This window comes from Saccoglossus kowalevskii, chromosome 6 (genome assembly GCF_978046115.1).
Source record: "Saccoglossus kowalevskii chromosome 6, keSacKowa6.1, whole genome shotgun sequence".
Classification (NCBI taxonomy): Eukaryota; Metazoa; Hemichordata; class Enteropneusta; family Harrimaniidae; genus Saccoglossus; species Saccoglossus kowalevskii.
Genome location: NC_140646.1, coordinates 42,380,095 through 42,391,805, shown reverse-complemented (window position 1 = coordinate 42,391,805; position 11,711 = coordinate 42,380,095). Strand labels below are relative to the sequence as shown.

At 33.7% G+C, this 11,711-nt stretch overlaps 1 protein-coding gene and 1 pseudogene across 2 annotated transcripts; both read left to right on the top strand.

Annotated features, from left to right (window-relative positions):
- Positions 1–321: 321 nt before the first annotated feature.
- Positions 322–3,005, top strand: LOC144347432 (uncharacterized; annotated as a pseudogene). Its single transcript, XR_014929868.1, has 4 exons — positions 322–1,101; positions 1,682–1,892; positions 2,132–2,242; positions 2,788–3,005. The product of XR_014929868.1 is annotated as an uncharacterized LOC144347432 (transcript).
- A 65-nt stretch (positions 3,006–3,070) lies between these two features.
- On the top strand, positions 3,071–3,577 carry LOC146742787 (uncharacterized). The gene has a single exon (XM_085500716.1). The coding sequence runs from the start codon at positions 3,071–3,073 to the stop codon at positions 3,575–3,577; it is 507 nt and encodes a 168-aa protein (XP_085356842.1).
- Positions 3,578–11,711: the final 8,134 nt, after the last annotated feature.

The window sequence follows — 11,711 nt, the reverse complement described above, 5'->3', positions numbered from 1 at the left end:
GTATCTATAATTTGCTAAATAATAGCTTGGTGATAGGAGGTTGTATAGGTATGTAACAAAGAGTTCAGAGGTTTGATTATTTGACACTAACTGAACTCGTCTTAGACAAGTTGTCCTTGAATATAACTTAGTCTATAGTTGTTTAAATTTATTTAAAAATTTAAAGAGCCTGTTTTATTAAGGGTAGCCTATATGATCTAGTGAGGATAGTTCCAGTCATCTAGTGGTAATATCTGTCCATCATGATATAATAATCTGTTATAAAATAATATGTTCTAGTATTATATTTATTTCATATACTATCCACAAGGTCGCCGTAGCATGATAGGTGCTGAGACTGGTACAATTGTGGCATACAGTGTACGGTGTAAAAAGTGTAGGAAATGTGAAGCTGCTACAAGGCTAGGTTTAGAAATAGGAAAACATGATTGCCGAAAAAAATGGACAGGAAGTGCCAAAGCAATGGAGCCAGATATGGTGGAGGAACTTGCAAGACAGATGGAGAAAAGCTCTGCACCGATTGGAACTTTGATTGGTGATGAAGATAGTTCCACAATAGCACGTCTCAAAAAAATGTTGACCCAGCTATTGAAAAAAAAATCTGATAGTAATCATGTCAAAACAAATCTTGGCAATCAGCTATATGCCCTGAAGGATACTCATAAAGTTTTAACAGTTAAAGTGATTAGATATCTTCAAAAATTTTTAATTATATGGTTAGACAAAATGAAGGAAATGAACAGAATCTTAGGCAAGGATTAAAATCACTTTCGCAGCATCCATTTGGCAACCATACTTATTGTAGTCCTTCATGGTGCAGATTTCTTGAAAATCCCACTTCAAAATATAAATCTTTACCATATGGCCGTCCACTCTGTGATACTCTATTGCAATTGAAGTTAAGCAGGATATTTGAAGATCTGTCTTCTGTTGCTGAAAAACTAGTGTCATTAGAAAGTACACAATCAAATGAGAGTTTTAACCATACAGTATCATCTAAAGCTTGCAAAAGTCACTTTTATAGTGGTTATCAGAGTCTGAACTATAGTGGCAGCAGCAGCAGTATCACAGAAGAATATTGGTTATTCATATGTATCAGAAGTGAGTTTTTAACTCAATGATGGGGAGGTTTAGGGTGTATTATTGCTCATTTGCCAATTCAGCAATATTTAGTTGAAAAGTAAAATTGAGTTGGTGCCTTACATAGTTATGCATATGTAGCTTTAAAATATACCAAATACTGTTTACATATTTATTATCCACATTCATTGGCATTTGAGTGGTAACATTACCTACCCATACATTTGAGTAAAATTGTGCCTGGTTTTTATTTTATAATTTATTCCTGTTTTTAGTTGAATGCATTCTGTTTGATTTATAATTTATATGAATTAAATCTGTACAAACTGATTTAAGGAATCTTTTCACAATTGAAAGAAATACTAATCAGAAAAAATCTTTTCTTTCAGATCTTGTTCAAATATTGAAAATAAGACTGATAATTAGTCAAAATTGTATTATTGATTTGTTATATTAACTTCTGTTATATAAGGTGCAGACCATTCAGAAATATGGAGAGGTCTTTAAAGATTATTGGAGAAACAACTTTAATTTTCCCACACTTTCCTATTGCTATTTTTTACATATTCCAAAACTGATGTATTTTCATGTTATATTTCAGGTTAACAAACAATTAGGGTTATCCCCAGGAACTTTTTCAACAGCCAGAGCTCTTCAGATTGACAAGGAAAACTCTAAACGTCGTACTGAAAGTCAATCAAGAGATGCCAAGAAACGACGCCTTGAATTGAAAGAGAAAAAAACATGTATGACCGTGGCGCATGAGACAAGAGAAGGAGACACATACTCAACAAGAATTCAAATTTCAAAACGTAATAATTATTACCAATTTTTTTTTAAAGCATGATTTAAATAGAAGTGTCTTTTTAAGCATAACATTTGTTGTAAAGAAACAAAAAATATCTATCTACTTAACCGCTTGCTTACAATAAAGCAAATACTACTATAATTTTTGCACAAACTATGTGTTTCCATGGTTTATACATGTTGACAAACATATACAAATTTATATTAATAGAATCAAACATTATAAAGTTTGTTTCATTTTCAGCCATCCATGACATTGACTACATTCCTGCAGCACAGCTTCCTCTAATTCCTCATCGGGTTAACAAGTCATCAGTTCCTTGGGTTTATTTTGACTTGGAAACCACTGATCTGAGTAAGTTATAAGTTATTCATAGTTTTTAATTGTCATGCGTTTTACACTTGTTGTATACATAGCTATGGGACCCATATCAAACACCGTGTGATGCAATGACTATCTAGCTTTATTATGTATTACCAGTACTGTCAATTTCATTTAAGCATGACTGTCTTTTATAGAAATTGATAAAATATTTATTATTTATTCAAACATAAATTTAAATTCATAAAACATTTATAAATATTTTATATAATTAAAAAAAATTATGCCTTCATGAAATTCATACTATACAATGGATTAATAAAAATAAGTCTTAATTACCGTATTTGCTCTATTAGACGTACAGTTCCAAAAGAAGTACACATAAAATAAAAATTGATTTTATTGTATATCCATCAATAGGTGTTGAGGGAAGGTAATGTACATAAGCAATTGTGTTACTGACACTTTAGCAAATATGGTGTTTATAATTGATTATAACTAACACCTTTAACATATCACACATGAGGGCAGATCATATTTGTCATAAATTTTATCAAAGCATTCGTTTGTTCTTGCAGGTCGCACATCACATATCACACAGTTGGCTGTCATTGGTCCGTCTTGTCAGCTGAATTTATATATAAAACCAAAAAAAATATTCCTGAAGCATCTGCCATCACAGGCATTACATTTTTAAATGGAATAATGAAAAAAAATGAGACAACTACTGAATGTATTTCAATTAAGGAGGCGTTAACAAAACTTGTTGAGTTTCTTTCTCCAAATGGAGCTATTTTAATAGGCTACAATATTAGAAGTTTTGACTCTCGTGTTCTATTTAACGCAGTGGTGTCTAATAACATGGAAGATAGTTTTGGAAGCCTTGTTAAAGGCTTTGTTGATTCTTTAATTATTTTTAAGCATTTACACCCTGGTTGTCAAAGTTATAGACAGGAGAATTTAGTATCACAATTCACAGGGTGTAAATATAATGCCCATGATGCAATTGCATATGTCCAATCACTAAACTCTCTGATGCAGATTGTGCCATTAGAAGAAGTGTGGAAGCATACATTGTCATGGCGGTATGTTGGTGATAGTGTCAAATATGCTTTGATGAAAACTAGCAACCTTGTGACACTAGCTCCACTTATACAAAAAAAAGTGCTTTCACAGTATATGGCTCAGAAAATAGCTGGTAGTGGTTTGATGTTAGCACACCTTTTGCTGGCTCATAAAAGGAATCCAGCAGATGGTATTTCTGCATTGTTTCGGGAAAAAGAAAATTCTTGCAAGCCACGTGTTACTGAAAATGGAGTAATTATCAGTAATGATAATAAATATATTAAAGAGCTGGATAATCAATAGATCATATATATTTGTACTTATTCATCCATATTGTATAATAAATGACAAACTTAAAAATAAATACATATTTTTTTTACCAAAGTATGCATTGTTTGTGTTTTTATAATATGCTCCTCAAAGATGTGGCAAATGACATTTATGTATACAAGCTTTGACCAGAAATTGTTCAATTTTGTAAACAACAGAAACTGCAACAAACTATATGGAGTATATCAGTTTACAACCTATATGTATTCAGAAGAATACCCTAAAAATATACAGAATGCTGAATAATGAAATAGATCAAATTGAAATAATGCTAACAGACCAAAATTTAATTAATTATTCTAGCCTTAGTTCCTAACAACCCTCCGTTGTAAGTAATGAACCACCAGCACTAATCAGACAAGAATGTGGTTCAGTAAGCATAAAGGAGTAGATTAGTTTGAAAAGAAGTGCAAGGTTTATACCTTATTAATCCACTAGACCTTAACACTATTGTAAATTCAAATTTAAACTTTTGCATATACAATGTATGCTTTGTTTTTTTACCTGTAGAAAACGTAGAAATAAGAAAGCCATCAAAAAGGGGTGGTGGATGAGGAATGGCCTGGGGGACTTGCTCCCAATATCAAAATGCCCGTTTTTTCCCCTAAGTTGGCTGGTAATTGTGAAAAATAAATTCTATTTTGCCTAAAATAATTCAGTCCTATGTTCAATTGGAAACACTGAGTGAACATGCTGTAATTTGACATTCATATTTACCTTAGGGCCAGGTTCCATAGTTACCCCCTCCCCAAAGCTATGAAAATAGTCTGGTAACCCTATGTTTTTCTTATTCACAGAGAAAAATAAGGCACATGAGATTATCTATAGTGATTATTAAGGAATTCTGGGTTTTAGAAGTTTGTAGGTAGAAGCCTAGTCATAATTTCTGACAAATTTAGTCATAAATCGCATGACAATGTTCATTAGTTTATTATGTACAATCATGAAGCTAATGTCTCGTGGTACAATGAAATAGCATTATTTTGTGTGTTACAGTTATGCTTTTTGAGAAACGTGTCCTAATATTCCTTGAAAATTGCTATTTTTAGAACAATTGCATAGAACACATGTTAAAGAAAAATTGCATTTTTTGACACTTTTTAAAACCCAGATTTTTTAAATAATTCAGAACAACAAAATGTACCCTATCATTAACAATATATGATTTTTTCAGCCTATGTCACCAGGCTAGATTTTGAGATATTGCATAATATCTCTGCCATAGGTACCTGTGGTAAAAGTGTTATAATAGTGTCAAAATAGCGACTTTCCACTAAAATACAACCATCAATTTCTCGAAAAAAAGACTGGTGACCCCCAACTTTGTTAGGTCTATATCCTTATAATGCCTTGGAGTACAATTTATTGCAAAATGAATAAATTCTGGGTTTTTTAATTTATGAGAAGGCTTCTACCTTAAGCGCAATGGATCAATCCAAAAATAACGTCACTTTCAGGGGTCGCGTGCTGTGAAATGAACAGCAAAAGCAGCAAAAAATAATAAATCAGTGAAACAAACACTGTGGTCTACGCGCACTGGGAAAAGTACGACGCTATTGGGATCAGGTCAAGGCGGCGGGTCGTCTGAAATAGGTGGGTCGAGATGTCTAGGGGTCCTGGGTCGAGTTGTCAAATGAAAAATGGGTCGAGATGTCCAGCACCCTGGGTCATTCCAGTTTTTGTCCACACCCCCCCTCCCCTACGGATGGGTTAAATCCGAGGGGTTATATTTCTACAAAAAGTATGGATGGTCCAATTCCGAGAGGTGTCATTTTTTGATTATTTTTTTTCTATATCCACACCCCTACAGATGGTTTAATTCCGAGGGGGGTCATATCATGCACACTCCCCATAGATAATGTGAATCCATGCGGTCGTAATTTTTAAAGTTTCCTGGGGGTGGGTGTACGCCCTTTTAAAATGCATGCAGTCATACGTGGCTGTACCCCTGCTCGCAAACTGTTTTAATCCAAGAAAATCTATTATTCTACGACTGTGCCAATCAAGCCCACACAAACATATCAATCGCAAATTAGAATGGGGCAAATAATTCATGTGTATACTTGATACATTCATTTAAAAGAATTGTTGTTCTCAAATTTCATTGGCATCCATGAACTGGAATAGTTCACATTATAAATTAAAATTAAATTAAACTCAACTCAACTCGACATGTGACTATTACATCGGACATTACAACACTTGTATACATTTTATTTATAATATTTGAAATCTCTGTATTTTACTGGCCGGCATAATTAGAAAGCTTCGCGTTCATTCCCTTTATTCTAACTCTAGGCTCGCACGGCAATTCACATTTATTGTCAAGACCATGAATGACTGGGAAATTACAAGAATCAAAAAAATTTCCAATGGAAAATTAAATAAATTTGCCTTAGTCAAAAGCTTGGAAACTAGTCTATAATAGTTGGCAGAAGAACATTTGTTTTATTTGTCTGAGCCTTGGAATGAAAGACGTACATAATATAAAATATGATTGTGTGAATATACATCATGCATGGTCTCAGATAATGTTTAGACAGTTTAATGTTCCGCGTAGACCAAATATAATCACGCAAAGTATAAATTCAAAGTGTTTTAATACATTGGTGAGAGGTCGCATGCACTTAGAAAAAAAAGCCGAGGTCAAAATTTGGTACAACATACGTCGCGATAACTGAGTGATCAGCGACATCATTTTGGGGCGCAATTGAATTCAAGTAGTTCTTTGCAAAACTTGCTACGGGCGTAATCTTTAAGTTTCAAGTCTGAGAAGCTAAATAACCAGTCGGCCATCGAACGTAAAGTTACGCAGCAGGACAACAGCTACAAACAAGTATGCAAAGAAACAACGATTGTTTGTCAGTAACAATTACGAAATTCATCGAAACACGCATAAACCTACCTCGAACTTCACCTCTGCAGCAGTACATGTAATCAATCTGATTAAAATAAGATCCTGGTTGGCTTAATTTTTTTTTATTTTTTTTTTATATAATTATTATTATTTATTTTAATTATTTACTATAATTATTATTATTATTTATTTTAATTATTTTTTAACGTTACAATTATTTTGCTGCAAGAATGGTTTTGTTCGTGAAAGCCACCTGGATCTGAACAACTCGCATAGGAACTCTCGTTCCAGTCTCACAATTTACGAGAAAAACAGCAGCCAATCAAATTCGTTGTAACATGTGTAAGATTACGCGAGTGTTTTTGTTATGGTCGCCATTTTGTTTTTCGTCAGCGTGAAGATTTCGGAGTTGTTATTGGTAAGTATATTGTGTATTTATAGATTAGTTTCTTGGTAAAAAAAAAAAGACAGACAACTTTAGTCAACTGACAGTGTATGTATGACATGATATTGTGAAAATTGAAGCAATTTTGTTTGTATTCATTCGTAATGATGGATCTCAATCAATCACTTTTTGTTATTTTGCGTCGGAGGTTAACTGCAGTTCTGTAGCTCGCTTGGTTTCGCTGTCGGGTATTTCGTTCGTCGTGGTGTTAACGCGAAATCAGAGAGCTACAGTTCTATCCTATGCGAGTTGCTCTATTTTATTTTTTCATCAATTATTTTGAGGACGATGGTCCGAAATTGGTCGATTTCACGAAGAAAACCGTGGAAAATAGGAAAACTACAGCGAAATCCCTGTGTTTGCCGCTATAATTGAATAATTTATCGTGACGTAACGTGAATAGGAGCTGTAAATACAAGTGAACTAATTATTAATTTTGTTTCTTTTAGTTTCAGATTGTTTCTGTTTGTTAGCTACTATGTCGTATGTAGTTTTGGTTTTAAAAAAAGAGTTTTTGAATAAAGCTGGAAACCTTGCCAGTGGATACAACAGAAAAAAGATTCTCCGGAATACAGATGAAATTATTGGATTGAAAAATGGTTGGCTGTGCCCAGCAGAGCTGATATGATTGTTTTTAGCCAGTTAGAATCAATTTGTTGGTCAAAAAATAAAATGCAGTTGTATTGTCAACAAGGATCACCCCCTAGGTACATGGTTTTATAGTTCTAAATGTGTGTAGGGAACAAAATATAAAACTGTTTTCACAGCAATTAAGACACATTGGCAATTGTCAATAATTTATTAAAAATAATATAACTGATGTCTCTGTACGTTTTGTATTCCCAGCATGGGGACAGATCCAATAAAAAAAAATGTTGTACTACAAGTAATAATTCATATGCAAGACAGAGCTTTTAACTACAATTTCTGTAGTCAATCACAAATAACATGTCTGACTCATACTGAGGAAAAAATGGGTAAAAAAAGGTTTTACAAATTTAATTAGTTATTTATTATTGAAGTTTGTCAAAATCTACTTGGCATCATATCAACATTTGATTAAAAATATCCCCAAAATAAGAATTTTCACATTCAGAGATATTTGTTTGAATCTGTTGGATAACAAATACAGATCCTCATGTCACACTTGTAAATTGTGATCAATTCTCGTTCACCAATGAATAACATTATGAAAATGCTTCTTCAAATGTTTTTAATCAGATGACAATGAAATACAAATACAATGCCAATCTGATTATACCAACTTCACACTGCTATTATCAATGGCACATTCAGTCCTCTTTACCAGTGCTTGATAAGCTATTCTCAATTATTGCATCAGACTCTATACTGTCACTGCTAACACTATCACTATCTGCACAGTAATGAATAAGATGTCTTTCAATATAACTACTCTCATCTTTGCCATGTCCACATGAAGACTTAGATACACAAATATCACAACAACTGTGATATAATACTTTGTCTTTCAATTGATTTATTTCCAAACTTGAAGCAAAATCTTCATAAAGTTTCACTCGTCTGCATACATTTGTGTTTCTTAAGTATGATACAAAATAACGAAATGAGATGGTTTGTCATCTCTCCCAAATTCCTGTACATACAACTCTATTATCAAATGAATATCATGATGAAAATTTTTCATATCAATTAATACCCATTCTAAGAGCTGTTGTACAAAAAATAATATGCAACTCTGTATGTGACACTTTCGTCATTTCTTTTAAGTGAGACTCTTATACTACAGAATCAGTTTCACTGTGGTACATCCCAATGTAAGAAATTGAGGCAGGATATTCTTCAAAGTAATCATATAATCTAGATGTATAATCAAGTGATAAACAGTAGACGTGGAAACTGGTCAGTTTCCTCTCTCAACTTATCAACCATCCAGTAAAAAGTTGAGGGGATATCACATACAATTTTCAAAACACCATATATAAAATTAGCCTTATTGGGACAAACATTTATATTATTACAGTCTGAAATGGAGCCTGTGTCCTTGATCTGTGACTGTAACAATTTGTCAATGCACATCAGGAAAATAGGATCATAGTTCTCTTAAATAGGAAAAATACTCTCTAAGTGCACATTCCTGCTCCTTGCGTCTGCCTTTGTTACTTTGAGCAATAGTCGGCTTTCCCCTGTAAAGAGCAAAAATGAAGATACTCAATATGTGTTTACACAACACTTATTTTAATATAGATACTGGTAATTCATTTTTCCTCTGTCTTAGGGGCTTGAGGATTTGAAACTTGGAAGGAGTGTGAACAAATTTTTGTAAAGCATTAAATAATTAATAATGACATAACATCAGTACTGTCTATCTTTAAATAATCTCCACAATTGCGACAAAACATATGCAAGCTATTGCAGCTTCCTGTTGAATATTAAATGATTCAATCGTTAATTGCGTGAGTATATCAAATTTTCAAACGCAATGTCCACACAAAAAACTACGAAACGTTCACAACAACACTGTCGGCGCCAACACCGCCATTTGACAGTTTGACGAAAATAAAAATAATGACAAATACTGCAATAAATGTGTTCACTATGTATTCATATACATAGATATCGTAGACCAAAGTAGAAGATACTAAAAATGCTGTGACTCAGGCGAAAATTGGCCGGCTTGAATGACATTACGAAAACACATAAAACAGATAAATGCGAGTGTGTTCTGAAATCTTCGGGTTAACATGTGTCAACCAACTAACAGCAAGTTTAGCTCTGCGTACAGTGCTGTGTGTACGGGGACGCGTTTGGTTGATAGATGTCCCCACCACAGCCCTGCGTACCTCCATAGACAAAGTCCGGGACTTTGAAAAATATTACTTTTTTAATGAAATAACATGCCCAGGTACCAAAAATGATGATCAATTACCAGATATATCTAGAACTCCCAGTTCGGAGTCCAGTTGTGGATGAAATCGGCTACTTTGCCCTAAAAACAAACGCATTCTCTCGAGTGAATGAATTTAAAAATGGCGGCGTTTGGTGGATAATTCCTCCGGTTTACAATTTGTCTGTCTTTACTAGTTATTTAAAGACATTTCAGTTTCAGATAACTTTGTAATTTTTGTTATGGATAACCATCGCCATTTCAACTGATTTCGGCTGGGAAACTACTTATTAAAAGTTATTTTTAACTTGCGCACCAATTACGGTGCGCTCCCGGACTTTGTCTATGGAGGTACGCAGGGCTGTGGTGGGGACATCTATCAACCAAACGCGTCCCCGTACACACAGCACTGTACGCAGGGCTAACAGCAAGTTATGCCAAGGCACGCATCCGAGAAGCTAAATACTAGTAGCCATCGAACGCAAAGTTACGCTGCAGGACAACAGCTACAAACAAGACAATATGCGAAGTATGCAAGGAGACAACGATTGTTTGTCAGTAACAATTACGAAATTCATCGAAACACGCATAAACCTACCTCGAACTTCACCTCTGCAGCAGTACATGTGTGGTCAGCCATTTTTTCATCTGGAGTTCTACGCTTGCGCAAAACATGAGTTTAACCGCTTTGTAAGACGCTCTGTGATTGGCTGAGTAAATTGCCTGGTTCTGGAACGAGAGTTCCTATGCGGGTTGTTCAGATCCCGGTGGCTTTCACGAACAAAACCATTCTTGCAGCAAAATAATTGTAACGTCAAAAATAATTAAAATAAATATTAATAATAGTAAATAAATAAAATAAATAATAATTATAGTATTTATATAAAAAAAATCTGGGATCTAGATCCTTCTGGGATCTAGATTAGAATACAATAAGGATATAAGGAACAATAAAATACATAAGTAATAATAATAATAATAATAATAATAATAATAATAATAATAATAATAATAATAATAATAATAATAATAATAATAATAATAATAAAAAAGAAATAAATAGTAATACTGTGAAAATATTATTATATAAATATTTGTTGGTGTTATTTTGAGGCAGCTGGTAAATTGCTTTTCATGAAATTCTCTCTTTTAGTGAAACAGTCGCTGATAAACTTGGCAATTGCTTGGACGGTTACAGAATTTTTGTTATTGAGAAGTGCTTTCAGATTACCGGATAAGTTTACGTTTTCAAACAAAGCATCTCTTCAATTTGTACAGGTTACAATGTGTCGTCAGCCATTTTTTCATCTGGAATTCTACGCTTGCGCAAAACATGAGTGTAACTGCTTTGTAAGACGCTCTGTGATTGGCTGAGTAAATTGCCTGGTTCAATCATTGCTGGAACGAGAGTTCCTATGCGGGTTGTTCAGATCCCGGTGGCTTTCAGAACAAAACCATTCTTCCAGCAAAATAATTGTAACGTCAAAAATAATTAAAATAAATAATAATTATAGTAAATAATTAAAATAGATAATAATTTTAGTAATTATACATAAAAAAAAAAATAAGCCAACCAGGATCTTATTTTAATCAGAGTGTGCAAGCTTGTATTAAAGTGCCTGTGCAATGCCCACCCTCACGTTTCCCATTTAAGATCTGTGTCCCACGGAAATGGGCAGTTATTGTTTTTTTTTGCTGAAAATGATTACTCGTATCCAAGTAAATTTGGGATATTTCTCGTGTTGTAGCCACGCCCACCTATCCTGAAACGGTCGACTGTTTCCGGATTTCCGACTCTCGCCGAAAGTGCGCCACCAAATGGCAAAAATGTGAGAGGAAGTCATACCCCTGAAACGTAATAACAGTGCTCATTCAGTATAATTTTAAACGATATACATTTTTCGGTCGGCATTTTTTCTTTCTTTTTTGTCTATTTTTT

What these genes read in the sequence shown, in the direction of transcription:
- LOC146742787 (XM_085500716.1), top strand. Translation starts at nt 3,071, where the DNA reads ATGGAAGATAGTTTTGGAAGCCTTGTTAAAGGCTTTGTTGATTCTTTA.